This window comes from Aegilops tauschii, chromosome 4 (genome assembly GCF_002575655.3).
Source record: "Aegilops tauschii subsp. strangulata cultivar AL8/78 chromosome 4, Aet v6.0, whole genome shotgun sequence".
Classification (NCBI taxonomy): Eukaryota; Viridiplantae; Streptophyta; class Magnoliopsida; order Poales; family Poaceae; genus Aegilops; species Aegilops tauschii.
Window position 1 is genome coordinate 452,460,309 of NC_053038.3, and position 20,075 is coordinate 452,480,383.

At 45.9% G+C, this 20,075-nt stretch overlaps 2 protein-coding genes across 5 annotated transcripts; both read right to left on the reverse strand.

Moving 5' to 3' along the window:
- Positions 1–2,434: 2,434 nt before the first annotated feature.
- Positions 2,435–6,497, reverse strand: LOC109779076 (uncharacterized). The gene is made up of 12 exons (XM_020337678.3): positions 6,081–6,497; positions 5,447–5,652; positions 4,960–5,211; positions 4,272–4,379; positions 4,140–4,181; positions 3,958–4,056; positions 3,677–3,769; positions 3,447–3,560; positions 3,313–3,345; positions 3,171–3,221; positions 2,934–3,075; positions 2,435–2,849 (listed from the first exon to the last, which is right to left on the reverse strand). Exons 3-11 carry the CDS (start codon positions 5,086–5,088, stop codon positions 2,968–2,970), a joined length of 777 nt encoding a protein of 258 aa, XP_020193267.1. The 5' UTR covers positions 5,089–5,211; positions 5,447–5,652; positions 6,081–6,497; the 3' UTR covers positions 2,435–2,849; positions 2,934–2,967.
- Positions 6,498–6,794: 297 nt separating this feature from the next.
- Positions 6,795–10,197, reverse strand: LOC109779075 (uncharacterized). 4 transcript variants are annotated; one of them, XM_020337676.4, is made up of 10 exons: positions 9,434–10,195; positions 9,084–9,278; positions 8,430–8,537; positions 8,292–8,333; positions 8,110–8,208; positions 7,772–7,864; positions 7,528–7,644; positions 7,402–7,434; positions 7,249–7,299; positions 6,795–7,164 (listed from the first exon to the last, which is right to left on the reverse strand). In XM_020337676.4, the coding sequence occupies exons 1-10, from the start codon at positions 10,055–10,057 to the stop codon at positions 7,060–7,062; spliced, it is 1,467 nt and encodes a 488-aa protein (XP_020193265.1). In that variant the 5' UTR covers positions 10,058–10,195; the 3' UTR covers positions 6,795–7,059. The 4 variants fall into 4 exon arrangements, with proteins under 4 accessions (XP_020193265.1, XP_020193261.1, XP_073352993.1 ...); XM_020337672.4 differs by having other exon boundaries at positions 7,249–7,434; positions 9,434–10,196; XM_073496892.1 differs by lacking the exon at positions 8,110–8,208.
- Between the last annotated feature and the right edge of the window lie 9,878 nt (positions 10,198–20,075).

The window sequence follows — 20,075 nt, forward strand, 5'->3', positions numbered from 1 at the left end:
CATTAATTTTGGGACGGAGGAAGTATATAAAAAATGTGTTGTAAAAAGAACGAAAATAAAACTACAGAAAATAAAAAAAATGCTCACATAGACACATGTGAATGTTCCAGAAAAATCCAAATGTTTGAGTATATTTTTTTCCAAACCAATAAATAAAAAGAAGTTTATGCTCTATTCTTAGCTCAGCAGATGTTCCATCATATTACAATCTGACTACACAGGTAATTGCAACATCGTGTGATGGGGGGTTGCTCCTCTATGGCTCCGCTATTTTCCATGGTTGTGCTATGAGAACTAGTGCGCTTTTGATGAAGTTAGGCTGCGTTCGGTTCATAGGAATTCTGCGGGAATTTTAGAGGAACACTGTTCATATAGGAATTCTTCCCTTCCTGGCGTTCGGAATGTAGGAAATGACTACAGTGTTCCAAGAGAAATCTTCTCCCACAGTGCCAAATCCTGAGGATTGTAAACATTCACTCAGTTCTCATTTTATGGGCGGAAGACCGAGGAGAGGTCATGGTGTGGGGCGAGCTGTTGGTTTGCATGCAAATAAAATAATACAATGTTGTGTGTCCAATCGAGGTTGCATCAGCTGTGGCCAAATAAAATATTCTTGAAATCACGATTTGCATCAGGTGGAACAGTATGCATTCCTCGTTTCTTTTGTAACCAAACCAACGCACCGTCCCTATATCAGGTACAACAGTATGTAGGTTTTCGGATCCTTTGTTTTGCATCTGCGTTCCTTTGCTATCCCTATATTTTCTCACATTCCTATATTTTACATTCCTGAGATCCGAACAGGGCCTTAGATTCCGATTTTATTGGAGTCAAATTTGTGGCCGTTTTGTATACTAGCCGTACAAACACAATCTCTATACAATACATATCTTAAAATCATTCAAATTAAAGCATGGATAGCAATAATCGTCATAACATAAACTTTTATCACCGCGTTTTTCAAATTTAAACATGCAAAGTTCATCCAAAAGACATCATTTTAAACACAATGTTTTATTCAAAATCACCACAAACATGTATTTGTTCTGGATTGAGCCAATCTTTGGCATGCACCACCACCCTCTCGGCCACTACCACGGAGATGTTGTAGTAGTCGGTGATCCTCTCCCAAAACATGGTCTTGGTTTGATCCATTCCGGTCGTTGCATCCATGGAGATGGCACACCAGGCGTCGCAAAGCGCAAAGTCCTCCTTTTGGTTGTAGTTTTGGGTGCAGCTCCTTGAGGCCTTGGTGCTTGCTTCGGTCACCTCCACCACCTCCTCCTCGGCCACCACCTCTTGGACCTCCTCGGCCTCCCCTGTATCTTGGGTGGCCGAATGATCCCAAAACGAGTCATAGTTGAGATTATCAAGGCCAATGGTGGCCGAGGACTCCAACGATGCGAGGAATTCAGCCGTGTTCATCTTCGCTCTACAATGTCAAAGCAAGCACTATAAACAATCACTATCGAATACCAACGGGACGTGAGATTTTATTTTACCTTGTTGGAATTTCATCGATCACTTGGCAGCCGTGCTTTTTGTCGCCGGCTGCGGCCTTGCGCCGGAGCAGTCGCCGTAGGGGCAGCCGGAGTTGCCGCACGAGGCCTAGGCTTTGGACGAGGCGCCGCCGCGATCTTCTTCATATTCTTCTTGGCGGCCGCCTCGGCGAGCGCTGACGCCACCACCGTCAGCTTTTGAGCCCGTTTGCTTCCGGTAGGTGCGATGGGAGGGCGACGTGCCGTTGCCGGAGACGCGGTGGCCACCCCGGACACCATTGGCACGGTTGGAGGCGTAGCTTGGACCCGGTGGTTCTTTGGCATCCCCAAGCTTTTTTCGGCACCGACGGCGGCACGTGGGTGGTTTTCGGCGGCGAAAAGCTGGCGCCAGTGGCCAGCGGGGTGAGCGGGGGGTTGGCTATCCATTCCGGCCGGCTTGGATCGGTCATCGGTGGCGGCAGCGGGGGCGGGAGGCAGTGCGGCACGGGAGGGCGAGAGGGAGTTTTACTCGGCTGCCACACGATGGAGTATATTTAGGAAAATCTTGGGGGGAATAGGGAGTTGGAGTAAAAATTATACTTCGTTAGCATTTTTAGGGGATCGGCTAGGTCCGCCGTAAAGGAGTAAACTGAAATTTTTACTCCCTTATGGCCGTATTGGGGGTTGGTTAGAAATGCCCTTAACACTCTCCATGAAACTTGTACTTGAGTCGATGAGCCCCCTAGCTTCCTTTTGAACAATTTAGCTATTTCTGGTAATCAATAAAACTAGCCGGATGACTCCCCCTAGAAAAACAAAAAGAATTATCGGCTGTTTCCGAATCTCTTGAAAAATGTGTTTCCTCAGCAAGGCTGACTCGCTCCTCATAGGCTTTGGGTGAAACTCGGAGGTACCAAAACAATGAAAACAGAGAGTTAAATTCTCAGAAGGGAGACTGAAAGTTCAAACCAATTTAATTCTCTAGAGTTAAATTCTCTTTGGGTGAAATTGTGTTCTGAACAATTTGGTTTATGATCTTGTTTTAGAGTTCAAACCAAAGTTGTTTTGCTTGTACACCCCTTGATAATACTGTTGTCCTACACTCAGTGTGAAACTTGGATTCACCAAAAAAATCTATAAATTTCATGCTAAGCTATTGGAGTAGACGACCACTTGAAAACTTGGAAGTAGGGGTCACCATTGATGGTCCAATTTCATAATCTGACAACAATCAACACTTGTTTGACCATTATCTCATTCTTCACAATCTTAACACTGTTGCTTCAATCATGTGGAGGAAGGATTCCAACAGCTCGGGCAATGTGTATCTTCTTTTCTGATATACTGCTCATAGGACTTCGGCTTATCAAGCTGAAAAGGAAAAATGAATTTCGCTTAGCAAATTATCTTTCAAATGCATGCATAATACAGAAGTGATCTCATAAATTACAGTACCAGCTTTTTAACAAACACTTGTTTGACGGTTATCTCATTCTTGAGAATCTTCAATCCTCTTGTCAGGAAGGATTCCAACAACTCGGGCAATGTGCATCTTCTTTATGATATACTGCTCATAGGACTTCGGCGTATCATCAAGCTGAAAAAGGAAATTAATTTCACTTCGCAAATTGTCTTTCAAAAGCATGCATAGCATAATGATACAGAAGTGATCGCATGAATTATGGTACGTACCAGCTCTTTAACCGCCCCTGCAATCAACTCCCGAGCTTTATCCTCTTTAACCTGAAAGGAAGGCAGGCAGATCAAACATCACATAAAAGAACATATTCCAATGGATTCCACTTGCATACCACATACAAAAGACATCACTTACTTCTGGGGTAATGGCTGCCGTGCAGATACGGAACTGAAGGGAGAAAGATGAAAAGAGATAAGTATATACATACACAAACCAATATACTCGTATTAAGTAACAGCAGCAAATTATCTATGAAGAGAACAGCCAACCTCTTCTTCCATCTCCTCCATCGCTTCATCAAACTCCAGGGCACGTTCCATTCTATGTTGATGTAACGGAAACCTGTTGAGATGACAAACCTCTGCCAGAGCATCTTTGAAACTCTGTGGAACATTGTTCAAGTACAAAGTCATGCTTTGCTAAGGATGTACAGTGTTGATAAAACAAGCGACCACCATCAAATTGAGCACAAGACTGGTGAACAGTGCAGAGTACTAACCATTCCCTGAGTGACCCGCCGCCAAATCTCAAAATAGACACCATCTAACTCCTTAAGCCAAGCAAGGTCATAGCCCATGCTCTCTATACATTCCTGAATTGAAAGAACGCAACCGTTAGATATTACTCCCTCCGTTCCAAAATAGATGACCCAACTTTATACTAAAGTTAGTATAAAGTTGGGTCATCTATTTTGGAACGGAGGGAGTACATAATAGCCAGTAGTACACTAACTAATGCATATGAGAATCTAAATAAACTAAAGCCTGAGAGGGATCTTACATAGTAGCCATTGTAAGCTAAAGCCGGAGTGATTCCGCGAAAGCCAGTAGCAGCAATCTTTATTGCCTGGTAAGCTCCTCGGGAAGAGATGAAGTCATACTGAACAACACCAAAGTTATCAGTGTACTACAACATATATAGATAATGGTGTCACTACAACATTTTTGTATGTCCATACTTACCTTAAAAGATGGCCGGTCAAAATGTATATAATCTTCCATCCACTGTTGCCAGAGAAAAATAATGGTTATTAGCCCAGAAATTTCCAGAGAACTGAACAAAAAACGGAGATTAACATGATCTGCGATGCATACCTTCAGTTGCTTGGCTAATTCCTCACTGTACTCGACGTATTCCTGTTCAATCTCATAGCTATTCAAGTACTCATGGTACTCACTCCATCTGATGTACTCACTACCACCCTACATTGGGAACAATAGAGACAACCAATTGCTTAGAAAAATTTAAACAATGACGAACCAATGGCAATACATAACCTAAACAACCACTCCAAATCTAAGACAAGAATTTTAGGATGGAGGTAGTATTTTAACGGAAGACTTCAAGCTGCAAATACTAATTTAGTTTTAACCAGATATGGTAAACAACTGAAGAAATGGCTAATATTTAGCAGAAAACAAAATCAGATGCTTACAAAAAAAAGATTAGAGGCAGTCAAAGAGTCTACCAGTGAGCCGTTTCATAAAAACAAAGATAGTGAACACTGAAGACATTTCGGCGGTTCACATCACACTATATTTGAATTCGTCAGACGGCCAGTTTCTAGGTTGACAAGTTAACAAGTTACACACTCCAATATACAGAACAGTATGAAACATTGAATGTTTTGTTTGAAGCAAAACTTACTAAAGCTCCTTAGACATAGCAATGTGATTCTAATAACAGCCAGAGTTGTGCTAATACAGTTGATCATTTTCAGTCAAAACAAATTGACCACAAATATAAATTGAAGGATCACTCATGCATCAGCACACAACTCACATAATTTCGAGGGACTAGGCGCTGGTAGTCATTCAGTAGAGCACAATTGATGTAATCACTGGGGAACGACCAATCAAGAGTGCCGTCCGTCTCGAAGCGCTTGAAATATCCCTGCTCCTTAATAAACATCGGAGTACAATCTGCCTCAGGAATGTTCAGGAGGTCATTCGCTTTCAGTCTGGCGCCGTGTGCGCCTCCGTCAAAAGGGTTTGGAGGCCAATCATCTTCCAGGTTATTGCCTTTCTTGGACAACTGTAGAAATTAAATGAGATGACACACATAAAATCAAATTAGATACAAACAGGATGTTACACAGTCGAATACATGCAGCACATAGAGCAAGTAAACGGATAGCATGGCATGTGACGATGGTACTAGTATATTGATAGGAGTTGGGCTGTGGATTGGACCTTGTACTTGCAACAACTGAAATGCATTTTTGCTCTCACAAAAGAAAAAGAGAGGGAGGACGGCAAGTGAGGCTCACATTGCATCGTAGTTGAAGTAGGACTCGCTGGTGATTTTCAATCGGCGCTCACACCACACGGTGCTCAGTCCCCTCCTACTGCCACCATATGGTCTCGACCTGGGTGAGCCTCGGCCTCCACCACCCCGTGTCGCACCGTGGTGTGCTGCCGGACGGCGAGCACCCGGCAACCCAGGCTGCTCACACCGGCGTACGGGCTCGGCGACCTGACGGACAGTCACAAGAACAAAAGCAAATTCAGAGCCTGAAACAGATGCACAAGCAGCAGCAGTAGTGCACAATAAACACACGAGCACAATGAACTCCAGATAGTCCTAAACTTTTATTCCATTACTGAACACTGCAAGGTGATGTTCTGAAAGTTTAGGAGTAGTAACCATTTTAAGCCAAAGGCACAATGAACACACGAGCACAATGGTTACTGAAATTTATCATAAGCAGCTGCATGCATCATCTACTCCTAAACTTTCAGAGTACACGCCGTACAAGCCGCCCTACAAGCAGTAGTACTCAAAAATTTACAGAAATTTATCCAGTGTACTCCTAAACTTTCAGAGTACAAAACTTCATGCATCATCTCTGAAATTTACAGAAATTTATTCAGTGATGTGCAGGCCAGCGGCGGGTGGGTTACCTGATGTGCAGGCCAGCGGTGGGCGTGAGGTAGTCGGAGACTCCTTCTCCGGCAACGTCGTCTCGGCATCCCACACGGCGCGGTCCTCGCGGGACTGCACCAACCCGTCGCCGGCAGTCCTGCTCGTCGTGGCCTCGTGGCTGTGGCTGCTCCTGTCGGCCAGCGGCGCGCTGGCGGACGGCGGCAACGGCAGTGCGTGCCGCCGTGCCCTGTCCCGCAGTGCGTGCCGCCGTGCCCTGTCCCTGGGACGCCGACGACGTCGCCGACGCAGTTCCCATTCTGCCCGCAGCGGCCGCCGGCGGTCGGGCCCTTCCCCTGCGCAGCGAGCCGGAGATCCCCGCCACCCTGAGGAAGGTGGAGCAGCCGCGCTTCAGATCCAGCCGCCGGAGATCCCCGCAACCCTGAGGAAGGTGGAGCAGCCGCGCTTCAGATCCAGCCGCCGGAGTAAAAATGAAATCTTGAAGAGGGAGAGGCGACGGTGTATGGCAACATGGAAAGGCGGCGACGACGCGAGAGGGAGAGGCGGAGGCGCTGCGTGCGGGGTAGAGGCGCCGGCGACGCGTGCGACGGAGAGGCGCCGGTGGCGGTGAGCTAGGGGTTCGAGAGCCAGCGAGCGAGTGGCTGAGCTGAGCGAGCGAGAGAGTGGGAGGGTAGTTTCGGAAACGATAGAAATGTCGTAACGCGGCGGAAATTGCACTAAAAACTCCCAACGACAATTATTTCGAAACGGAGGGAGTATTAACTGCTATATTTGCTCCCAACGAGCATATATGATCCATAACAATATATATTACAGATCACTACCATTTCTGCATACGCAATCACATGTGGGCAGCACAGTGCAGAAGGACAAGGGATTGACCAACTGTCCAATTTCATAATCTCAGAAACAACGCCTTCAGAGGAGAGGAAAATAAACATAGGTCTTTGGCAGAAGGGCAAGGTATGGACCAATTTCATAATCCCATTCTTCGGAACCTTAACTACACTGCTCCTTCGAATCCTTCAGAGGAAGTATTCCAGCAACGCGCGCAATGTGTATCTTCTTGCTGATATACTGCGCATAGGTCTTCGGCTTATTGAGCTGAAAAGAAAAAAAAAATTTCACAGGCTAAATCATCTTTCAAAAGCATGCATAATGCAGAGGTGATCTGATGAATTACAGTACCCGATTTTTAACTGCCTTTGCAATCAACTCCTTAGCCTTGTCCTTTTCAGTCTGATGAAGGCAAGCAGACAAGACATCACATAATAAAACAAATTCCAATGGATTACACTTGCATGCCACACACACACACAAAAAAAAAACGCAACTACTTACTCCCGGGGGAACCTTTGCCGTGCAGGTATGGTACTGGAGTAAGAAAAGATGAAAAGAGGTAAGCATACATACACAAGGGAATATCAAGTTACTGCTGCAAATTACCCACAGACCAAAACAACCTACCTCCGATTCCAATCTCTCCATGGTGTAGTCACGCTTCAGTGCACCTTCCAGTCTACGTTGGCGTAATGGAAACCTGTTCAGCTTACAAACCTCCGCTAGAGCATCTCTGAAACTCATCTGAACATTATTCAAGGCAAAAGTCATGCATTTCTAAGCATACAGTGTTTGTAAAAACACGGAACCACCATCGAATAGTTGCTTAGTTATGCGGGGAGACGGGTGTATAGTGCAGATCAGTACTAACCTGTTTCTCAGTGACCCGACACCAAATCTCAAAATGAACACCATCTAAATCCTTATACCAAGTACGGTCATAGGCCATGCTCTGTTTACACTCCTGAATCGAAAAACAAAAAACTGTTAGATACTACAACCTCCATCCGCAAATATAAGATGTTATAACTTTTTTTCTGAATTGGATGTATATACACACGTTTTATTGTGTTTGTTCACTCATATTTCAGTCCGTGTGTAGTCCATATTAAAATATCTAAAACATCTTATTTCTTATATTTGTGAATAGAGGGAGTACATGGTATCCGTTGAAAGCTACGTAAAAATAACGCATATGAGGGAACCTACAAAGTAGCCATAGTAAGCTAAAGACGCAGTGATCTTCTGAAAGGTAGTAGATGCAAGTTTAATTGCTTGTAAAGCTCCTCGGGAAGATATGCGATCCCACTGCACAATAACTAAGTTATGAGGGCACTACAAGATATATAGATGAGAGGGTCGTTTCAAGATTCTCGCATGGCCATACTTACCTTATGAGATGGCCGGGGAAAATCTAGATAACCTTCCATCCACTGTTGGCAGAGAAAAGAAGTGATTAATCCAAAATATATACACAAAGCACTGAATAAATAAAATAAAATCTCCTTAACATGATCTGTGGTACATACCTCTAGCTTCTTGAACAATTCCTCACAGAACTTGACATACTCTTCTTCAACGTCATGGCTATGAAGGAACTCGTGGTACTCAGTCCACCTGGCGTACTCGCTACTACCCTACATTGAAAAGGATAGAGAGAGAACCAATTGCTTAGAAAAAATTAGAACGACGGACAATACATAACCTAAATAACTATATTTTAACTGAAGACCACAAGCACCAAACCATAATTTTATTCCAAAGCAGATATGATAAAGAACTGAGCAACAAGGTGAAAAAGCATTTTGTCAGTTGACACTATATTTGAATTAGTCAGTCTTGCCAGTTTATAAGTTGATACATTAATGAGTTAAACATTTCAGAATATAATATAACTAAAGGTTGGTCTAAGGCGAATATTACTGGGGCTCACTAAATGTAGCATGAACTCGCACACGTAACTGGTCGATAGTCTGGACCCTGATATACTTTTCCATTATTTTTTCAAAGCAAGACCACTTGGTGATTATTTAGCACATCTCATGACTTTAAACTGATCATCAATCATCAGATCATAGTTTTGGAGGCTTTAGTGCGATTGTAACAGCCAGACACAGTTGTGCTAATACAATCAACCACAACTACAAATTGAGGGACTACTCATGCATCAGAAGATAACTCACATAATTTCGAAGGACTAGGCGTTGGTAGTCACTAAGAGAAGGATCTTTGCAGTAATCAGGGTGGAAATACCAATCAAGTGTGGAAATTTCCTCGAATCGTCTGAAAAATCTCTGTTTCTTTAAGAACGCCTGATCGCACTCGGCCTCAGAAACGTCCTTAAGGTCAAATGTATCTTCCTTTCCCTCCTCTTTCAACTGTAGACAATGCGATGACCCAAAAGATCGAACCAAATGAAAACAGGATGTTAAATAATCCAGCAGATGTAGCATATAGCAGGTAAATGCAGGCAACAGGATGCATGATGTGTGATGATACATAATTCTATACTAGATAGAACTGTGGATTGAACCTTGTATTTGTAATATCTGAAGCGGCAAAGTGCGTGGCGAAGATCTTGCTCATCGAGCTCCTCATTTGTCAGTTTACGGGCAACGATATAACAAGGGATGCGAGGTAGCTTGTCATGGTAAGCAAGGAACTCCTCCTCGCTGATATCCTCTCCCATGCCGCCCAACTCATTCAGCTGTTCGATCAGATGATTGGCTTCTTGCACATGTTTATTTTCTTCCTTGGCATGTACAATCTCGTTGGGATCAGATTCCTGAAAGTGCTTGGGATGCTCCTGCTCGTGCAGCACCTCTCCACTCGAGCTGGTATCAGCCTCCACCTCTGAGCTCTGCTTCTGCAGCGTCCCTCCGCTCAAGCTTATATCAGCTTTGTGGTGCTTCTGTGGTATCTTCAGACTTGAGGCTGTGCGCGCCTTCTTGCTAGGGTGCCCGGCGGCAGATTCTTCAGAGTACTGGGAAGTAGAGTTCCCGTGAAGAGCACCCGAGCCGGCAGACCCTCCGCTCGAGGGCGTAGCCTTCTTCTGCGGAATCTCTCCACTCGAGGCAGCGCCCGCCGCCGCCTCCTTCCCGAGATGCGTTGTCGGCACGCCTCCGCTCGAGGCCGCAGCAGCCTTCTCCGGCGGCATCTCTCCACTCTGAGCCAGTGCCCACCGATCGCAACTTCCTCAGATGCGTCGTCGCCGCCCCTCCGCTCGAGGCCGCAGCGCGCCAACCCCTATCCGCGATCCGTCCGCGGCAGTAGCGCTCATCAGGCTGATAACTGTCCCCGGCGTTTACACACAGAGTTTTTTTTAACACCCGCGTTCACGTCGGTCTATTTTTTTTAACATCAAAATACAGACGCAAGCGATCATACATACGCGCATACCATCACCCTATAAACACACACACGCACGCACACCCTACTCCTATGAGCAGCTCCGAGAGACTGAACCGGCATGTCATCTTAAAATTTACGAAGTTACCGTAAGTGCCTCGTCGTCCTTGGGAACGTCTCCTCCCACTGAAAACACATCTTTTTTTTAAGGATTACTGAAAACACATCTGATGGGTCGGGAATACCAGTGTCCCTCTAACCATCCAACCACAGATTGGTTCGCGCGTCCACGTCGGTCTGACTCAATTGATTTGCAACATGGGTCAGGTTGCAAACTCCTGAACGCATCACGGCTCACGTCGCGGAGAGTTTGACTTATACTACACGTTGTCACGTGCCATCGTGAGCCCAATGCGCCGCTTCTCATCTTTGGGTTATCCTCTCGTCTTCTTCAACCAATCCCATCTACAACTCAGCTCTCAACTTCTTTTCTTCGGCGAGCTGCTAGTTGCTCTCCAAGAGCCTCTTCTATCTCTCCCTGCCCTTTCCTACTCTTGGTGGTGGAGCTTATCGTGCACTACTGCGAGGGCAACGATCACCGCGGATACAGACCGACGACTGCTGCTGGTGACTGATGAAGGTGCTGCAAGTGGCCACTACTTGTGTGGGTTGCTGCAAACTCCCCATCGATGTTGCAAAGCGGCACTTCTCTGTGCTCTTTTTGTCCATGCTAACACTGCTACGGGCTAGGGAGCAATGTTGCAAGGTAACAACCACTGCAACAAGTCGACGACTACTGCTAGCACCGACAATGGTGGATGTGCAATGTGGGTCATGTTGCAAACGTCTGAGGGCAACATGGCTCATGTTGTAAAGCACTCGTCTTGCAAAACTCCAAGCACAATGTGGGTCATATTGCCTCGTGATCAGGGCGGCCTCGGAATCATGTCCTCCAAACGCATGAACATTATCTTCATGGGCCGGCCCAAACGTTCGAGAAAATCACAGACGAACGTAAAAATTAATCCCAGCGTCCCATGACGGACTAAAATTAGGTAGGTCCCACCATAAACAAAAAAATACCACGGGACAAAGAATATTATGACCAAACCAAGAATACCTATTCCCTTTAATAGTAGGTATAGATATAGAAATACAGACGCAAGCGATCATACGTACCCGCATACACTCACCCTTATAAACACACACACGCACGCCCTACCCCTATGAGCAGCTTCGAGAGACCGAGCCGGCATGTCATCTTAAAATTTACGAAGTCACCGTAGGTGCCTCGTCGTCCACGGGAACGTCTCCTTCCACTAAAAACACATCTGGTGGGCTGGGGATACCACTGTCCCTCTAACCATCCAACCACAGATTGGTTCGCGCGTCCACGTCGGTCTGACCCAATTGATTTGCAACATGGGTCAGGTTGCAAACTCCTGAACGCAGCACGGCTCATGTCGCGGAGAGTTTGACTTATACTACACATTGTCACGTGCCATCGTGAGCCCAATGCGCCGCTTCTCATCTTTGGCTTATCCTTCCATCTGCAACTCAGCTCTCAACTTCTTTTCTTCCGCGAGATGCTAGTTGCTCTCCAAGAGCCTCTTCTATCTCTCCCTGCCCTTTCCTACTCTTGGTGGTGGAGCTTGTCGTGCACTACTGCGAGGGCAACGATCACCGCGGATACAGATCGACGACTACTGCTGGTGACTGACGAAGGTGCTGCAAGTGGCCACTACTTGTGTGGGTTGCTGCAAACTCCCCATCGATGTTGCAAAGCGGCACTTCTCTGTGCTCTTTTTGTCCATGCTAACACTGCTACGGGCTAGGGAGCAATGTTGCAAGGTAACAACCACTGCAACAAGTCAACGACTACTGCTAGCACCGACAATGGTGGATGTGCAATGTGGGTCATGTTGCAAACGTCTGAGGGCAACATGGCTCATGTTGTAAAGCACTCGTCTTGCAAAACTCCAAGCACAATGTGGGTCATATTGCCTCGTGATCAGGGCGGCCTCGGGGATCATGTCCTCCAAACGCATGAACATTGCTCTGCTGACTCGATGGCTATGGCGGATTTCGAACGGAGAGGGCGGCTTGTGGCTCCGCATCATCCAGCAGAAATACCTGCGTGGCCAGCCGCTCGCCTTCTGTCAGCGGTCCGGGGGCTCCCAGTTCTGGCAATCCATCATACAGCTCCTCCCAGTCCTCCGCACAGGGACTTCGATCGCGGTTGGATCTAGCACCGCCACGTTGTTTTGGTTCGATCGTTGGGCTGGGGACGCCCCCTTCGCGACTCGCTTTCCTGGCTTGTTCTCCATTGCGGTGGAGCCAAGGGTATCTGTCGCGGTGGCCCTTATTGACTTAGGGCAACTCGCGTTCCGACGGCCGTTCGGACCTGCGGACACCGCCGATTGGCATGACTTGCTCGACTGCATCGCACTGCACGAGCCTGACCTCGATATGGGGGATGATCGCACCAGATGGCATCTAGAGCTATCTGGTCGGTTCTCCACTAAATCCCTATACCAGGCGATCGCCCCCTCCCCGGGACCCGAGGCTCTCACCACCATTTGGGAGATCCGGCTTCCCCTGAAGATTAGAATATTCTTGTGGCAATGGATCCGCGGCCGCCTTCCGTCCGACGTGGAGGTCTTGAAGCGCAACGGCCCTGGTAACGGGTGTTGCCCGCTTTGCGGGCCCGAAGAGGACTCAAACCATATCTTCTTCATCTGCGTGTCCGCGCAGTTCCTCTGGAGTTGTTTTCGCGAATTAGTGGGTGGGAGTTGGGACCACAACAACTTCCCCGCTCTCTTCGCCAAACTTCAGGCATCACCACCCTCGTCTTGCCACATTAGGTGGCTGACCATCTTGTGCTCGCTGGACGCTGTGGACTGTTAGGAATAGGCTCGTGATTCAACGTATACCTCTTCGTCGCGCTACTGACGCTCTGTTTAAATGGTCTGGTTACTTGCAGCTTTGGCGGCCGCTTAGCCGCCCCAAGGAGAGAGACGCCATCACCTCCATCATCACCCAGCTTCGCGCGATGGCTCTCCGGTTGGCTTCGCTGCTCCCCCCACCACCTCCGGAGCCGGACTAGATCTTCCCCGCATCGTCGTCGCCACCGGGTGTGTTGTGTGTGCTTGTGTGTTGGGCTTGTTGTGCAGTGCCCACAGCTGAACCCGTTGTTGTGTGTGTGCTTGTGTGTTAGACCTTGTCTGCGGTGGCGGTGTGTGTGTGTGTGTGTTCGTGGCTGGTACTTTGTGAACTTTGTGCTCGGTGGTTACTTTATTTATAAAGCGGGGCGAAAGCCTTTTTCGGTATTGCAAATCATTGAGCATAACATGACTCGTGTTGTAAAGCCTCGTCTTGCAAATCCCCAGGCGTAATATGGTTCATGCTACAAACCTCCGAACACAACATGGATCATGTTGCAAACACTTGTCGGTTGGCAGACACGAATCGAACGACTCTCGCGGGTGGATCCAACGGCTCGCTACCCAGATGATCTTTTCAAAAGATCAGGCTGACTGAATATGCGCAGAGCCCGTGTCTGCGTCGGTTACTTGCTTGTGAGAACTGAGAACGAACAATGTTGAAAAATAATTGGAAAATTTACCACCTAGGGTTGCTTGTTTGCGACGTTGATTGAATACGCACGACTCCCGTCAATCGGCCTAGGTTGTGCACCAACGCTTGTGCGAGTTGGAGTCCGACTCTGGTTGGCTGGCTGCATGCTGTAGATGTTGGCACATCCCGTGTGGTCATGGTATGAGGAACAGGGTTGATCGGCGTGGGCTTGGGCACAGGCGCTTGGCCGTGGCGTGGCCACGTGGCGGACAAGGAAGCACCAAAGCAAATTGTTTGAAACAGACAAAATATCGATTGGTCGATCTTTTTTTGTTGCAAGGGGGCCTAACCAGCGGGTCCCCCCCCCCCCCCCCCCCCCACCGGGATAGAAGGATGCTCCAACACTGCCACGCGTCGTGCATTGAGCGCACCACGGGCAAAGCCCTTTTTTCTCCCGCTTTTGTTTTCTGTTTTTCCGTCTCTTGTACTACTTAATCCGAGTACAAGTGATGTCGCACGAGAAGTACATGTTCCACCTAAAAGTATATGTTATACTGGAAGGGCGGGACAGGTTGCCTTTCTAGTACATGATGTGTGGTGCTGGAAGTACGGATTGTACTACGCGGGAAGTACAAGTTGCACTACGCAGTAGTACACTACCCCATGAAAAGTACAAGTATATTACTGCATGAAGTACAATTTCATTATTCTTATAAGTACAATTTCATGGTATCTAATTTCAAAGATATATGTGCGAGGAACGCAGCTGTGAAAATGGTACGTAGTTTGAATGTTCGATTGAAGAGATATTTTGAAACTTAGATCTTGCAAAAAAGAAACACATACAGTCAACCACAATCCCCAGGTGGAAAAACCCACCAAAACTCTCGCTGTGACAGGTGGCAAACATGTGTTGTACCATACGTCGCCATTTTGAAGCAACCTTTGCAAGAGGTACAACCTGAGGATGTCGACTGGCGAAGTGGAAGTTGTGCAGTCTTGATTGTGGGCTTCTGTTACAATTAGTCCTGGCCATCTCAGGCCCGGCCCTGTCGGCCCACCCAGGCCCAGCCCTAAAATCCAGGGCCTAGGCCCGATGGGCTTGCCCGTGGGCCGGGCTTGGGCCTGAGTTTTGAGCCCATCAGCAGGGCCTGGACGGGCTTGGGCTTGGCATATTGGCATTTTAAGGAAGAGGCCCGGCCCACGGCCCTAAGCCCTAAGGGCTTTTCAGGGCTTTTTACCAGATGGGTCGGGCTTGGGCTTGAAAAGTAGGCCCGCTGAAAGGGCTTGGGAGGGCCTGGGCCTCAGTTTTCTGCCGTGGGCTTTTTTAGGCCCGGCCCAAGCCCGGCCCGGCCCGGCCCATGGCCAGATATAGTTACAATGCAAGTTTGACAATGATTCTCTCCTAGAGGCAGAATTGTTATTCTTGGTATTTTCGTAGATTGGGTGCACTTTTGCATTCTTATGTACTATCCATTTATGTGATTTCATACAGATGGGTCCATGTTGAGGATTAAACAGCATCAATACATATTTGTAGATTGGGAGGCCCCTCGAGAGTTTGCTGGCTCCCGCGTTCGTACTTCGTTTGACAGCTTTTGGTTGGACTTCATGCAGTGAAGCTGTGAGTCGCTTGATCACTCAATGTGGTTTTTCTTAGTTTTCTGGGTCTTTTGCTACCACTTGGTCAGCATTATACCCGGCCATCCGCTCTTTTTTATCTTTCTAAGCTTTTTTAGGGCTTGTTGAGCTGTGTCCTCAGCAGAAGCCATTTGTACTTTCCGTCTTGAGACCTGGGTGTGGTGTGCGTGCTATGTTGTTACTTTATGGTATTGGTGGTTTGCTCTATTTATAAAGCGGGGCGAAAGCCTTATTCAATAAGGAAACAAATAGTGACCAAGATTTATGTGCTTCTATTTTCTACACCATACGTGTATCATGTAAGACTACTTCACATCAAAAGGGTATCGAAGGCCAAGATCTCTACCCGCAAGGCCGCAATAGTAATAAATATAGGTATGTTAACTAAAATTTGCTCCCAGCCTGCATAAGTGATCTGTTACATTATATTATTAGATCAGTAACATTGCTGCACAAACAACGCTCATACTCTCATAAACAAAGCTCGTTTGACAATTATCCCATTCTTCAGAATCTTAATTACACTATTGCGTCAGTCTCAGTCTTCTCGGATGGAAGGATTCCAACAATGTGTGCGATCTCTATCTTTTTTCTGATATAATCCTCATAGAACTTTGGCTTATCAACCTGAAATGTAATAAATTTCACTAGATAAATCATCTTTCAAAAGCATGCATAATGCAGAGGTGAACTCACAAATTACAGTACCCGCTTTTTTACTGCGTCTGCAATCAACTCCTTGGCTTCATCCTCTTCAACCTGAAGGCAAGCAGACCATACATCAGACAAAAGGAAATATTTGAATGGATTACACTTGCATGTCACATACTTACTCCAGGGCGAATGGCTCCCGTGCAGGCTTGGAACTGAAGGCAAGAAGATGAAAAGAGATAAGCATATACACAGAAAGGAATATTACGTTACAAGTGCAAATTATCTATCTATCAACCAAAACAGCTGGCGTACGTCCTTTTCCAGTGACGTCATGGTGAACTCATGGCCCAGCGCAGTTTGCATTAAACTTTGCCGTAACGGAAACCTGTTCAGCTTACAAACGCCCTCCAGAGCATCTCTGAAATTCATCTGCGCAATATTCAAGGCAGAAGTCATGCGGTGCTAAGCATGTGCTGTGTTTGTACAAACAAGGAACAACCATCGAATAGTTGCTTAATTGATCAGGAGACTGGTTACGGTGCAGATCAGCACTAACCCTTTGCACAGTGACCCGCCGACAAATCTCAAAATACAAACCATCATACTCCTTCAAACATATATGATGATAGCCCATGCTCTCTTTACACTCCTATAAATCAAGTGAATGCAGCTGTTAGATACAACATAGTAGCCACTGCAAGCTACATTAAATTAATGTATGTGAGGGATCTTACATCGTAGCCATTGTAAGCCAAAGTCGGAGTGATCTTGGGAAAGCTTGTAGCAGCAATCTTAATTGCTTGATAAGCTCCCCGGGAAGATACGTGATCCCACTGAACAAACAACAAAGTTATGAGCTTGCTACAAGATAAACAGATAATTTACAGTGTCATTCCAAGAATTTTGTAAGGCCATACTTTGATAGATGAGGGGTCAATATCGATATAATCTTCCATCCACTGTTGCCAGAGAAAAAAAGAGTTGTTAGTCCAAAGAAATTTGAAAGCGTTGAATAAAATAAGACAATTTCCTTAACTGCCTCGTTTTCAATAAAATGGGGCAGGGGGAAACCCCTTTTCATAAAGAGAGATTTCCTTAACATGATCTGTGATGCATACCTTCAGTTGCTTGGATAATTCCTCACAGTACTTGACATACTCTTGTTCAACATCATAGCCGAGAATGTTGGGCAGGACCATGGTCCACCCGAACCCACGCTCGGAGACGTTGATCCCTGGACACTGTTTCTATGGATTTGTGCATGGTTGAGTAAACAATACATGGCGGGAAGAGTTTGGGTGCTAAACAATGCATGGCGGGAACAGTTGGAGGAAGCTGGCGGGAGTGGTCATGCATGGCGCGAGTTGTTTAGTCAGGTCATGAGCTATGAATTGCTAAGCAAGCCTACTCAATTGTTTATACACTAGGCAATACAATAGTCAGGCTGCATCGGACATGTCAATGGCTTCTTCATGCATGACCAACTGTTCACTACTTGTTTATTTGCTTGATATGCGTGACAACTCTGCCCCCAAGAGCAGCATTAATTAGGCTAAGGTATCCGATGCAATCATCTTCCTCACCCCAGACCTCCTCCTCCTTTCATTTATCCACTATAAGGCTCACAAGGTCTCAAACATAGTTCTTCTCCAGAAAGGAGTGCGCCAGTGCGAGTGTGTGACTGCGTTCGTGGCCATCGGGACAGTGCAGCCTCGCCTGCCCGGGACTGGTCTAATACGGCGGCGGACCTTGGTATGTACCTAAAACAACTTGCTCATGCTGTTCTATCTCTATTCTTGCCGGTTCTAGTTAGCCGGAGCTCAAGATGTTCTTTCTCTGTTCTTCGTTCCGTTTGTGTACATGGATACGACTGTAGTTGGGCGAGGAAGAAGAGACTAGAGTAGAATGTAGGTGAAAGCGTCCTCAGTTCAGAGATAGAAAATAGACAAGCCGGTATACAGTAAGAAATTATGGGAGAAATTCAGCGGTAGAAGTACTAAGAATAATACCTTTTTTGCTTTATAAATAAACTCCGTGTATCCAGAATAATACGTTGTTGCTTTATTAATAAACTCGATAACAAATAAATAACCACACGTATACATCTCTGATATCTGTTGATAGGTTTGTGGTCTTGTATTGAACAAATCATGGATATACCAGACTGGTCAGACGAGGATTTTGAACGCAGCGATGGCAGTTGTCCGACATCCAGGTGCTCCACAAAACTCGTATTCAAGGTCATATCCTCCTTTGATGATTTCAAAAGGAAAATTGTTACCGAAATGGGGTTTGAAGGTTTACTGAAATTCCCCTTGCTGAACAAACTGAACGTGAAGTTTTCAATATGGTTGCTGAGCAAAGTGGATGAGATTAGACGTATGATAATTATAGATGGAAGTAGGCAGTACAAAATGAGCCCTAAAGATGTGAAAAACGTTTTCGGCATCCCATGCTCCGGAAGGAGGGTACTAGAAAAGATTTCTGATGGCAAGCAGGGCATAGTTTATTTGATTAGGAAGCGTTTAGGCATGGAGAAGAAGGATGGTCATAGCCTCAAGGCTGCACAAAAAATACTAGAGAAGCAGTATAGGAACCCAATGTCACAAGAGGAAATAAAAGTTTTCAAGACAGCTTTTATAATCTTCATAGTTGGGCATCTACTTGCACCTTCTAGCAAGCACGATTATGGCACCTTTGCGTATTGGCACGCACTAGAAAACACCGATGAATTACAGTGTTGGAACTGGGGAGAATTTGTCCTAGATGCACTTTGTCAAGCAACAACGAGGATAAAGAACGAGTTGACCAATGGAAGCAACATAAGCTACATAACAGAATGTACATTGTTCCTACAGGTACGCATTAACAATTCTTTTCACATAACATGTTTCTTTCGAACGGACAGTTCAGTGCGTTTAACTAATACTTGTTTTTTCAGGTTTTCTATCTGGACAATGCCGACCTTGGACCGATGAACATGGACCAAGGTATTCTTCCAAGGATATCAGTATTCAACAATGATATACTGAAAAACATGATTCAGTCTGACACGAAAGTAATGGGCGAAAGATCTGAGCCTACATTCGGCAAATCGTTGGTTAGTTCTTACTCTCTCGAATTGTCAATTTAGCTTGGGGTTAACATCCCTCTAACTTTTACTGTATGAACCAAATGCAGCCAAGGAGCAGTGTTAACCGTACCACTGATGGAGAAATTTGGAACGCAGCCTGCAAACTTGCAGATGATATGAGGTTACCGATAATGGTATGAACATAAGGTATTATGTTTTTTGAATACTTTGATAAGGTACAACCATTGTATGCTATGATTAATTGTCATTTCATTTTTCGAGCAGTGCGGTGCTAGTATTTACAGAGAGCTAATGACCCATAATCAACGTTGTGCTGAGAGACTAAATAAGATAGTTGAGTATGCAGTGCAGCTAATTGGTAAGTTAGGAGCTTTGGGAAAACAATGGAGGCATGTAGATAGCTCAACTAAAGACGGAACTGTGTACGACACTTATGAGCAAGATAGGGATGCAGGAAGAAAGAGAAATAAATCAAACAACAGCGGCTCCTTGAGCACAAGTAAGTTTTCAAGATTCTTATTTTGTGTCCGCATAGCTAGACAAAAATAAATATGATGATCAATGAACACTCCATTCTCATATGTGCAGGAGAGAGCAAGCAAAGAGGTAAAAGGGTTGTCTCTTTTTCTCAATTCTTGTCGTCTCGTTCGCCAAATGGGTCGACCAAAAAGACAAGACTTTTTGAGAATGATGACCAGAGACGACTTATAGAAGACTGCCCAAGTTTCAGTTTGGGAATTGATTTTAACAGCCCGGTTTCAGCGAAGAATAATGATGCATATAACATGATCGGAATGACAACACCTGAACCTACAGTGGGAGGAGCAATGTCAATAAGCCAGATTTCACCTCCTCGATCAAG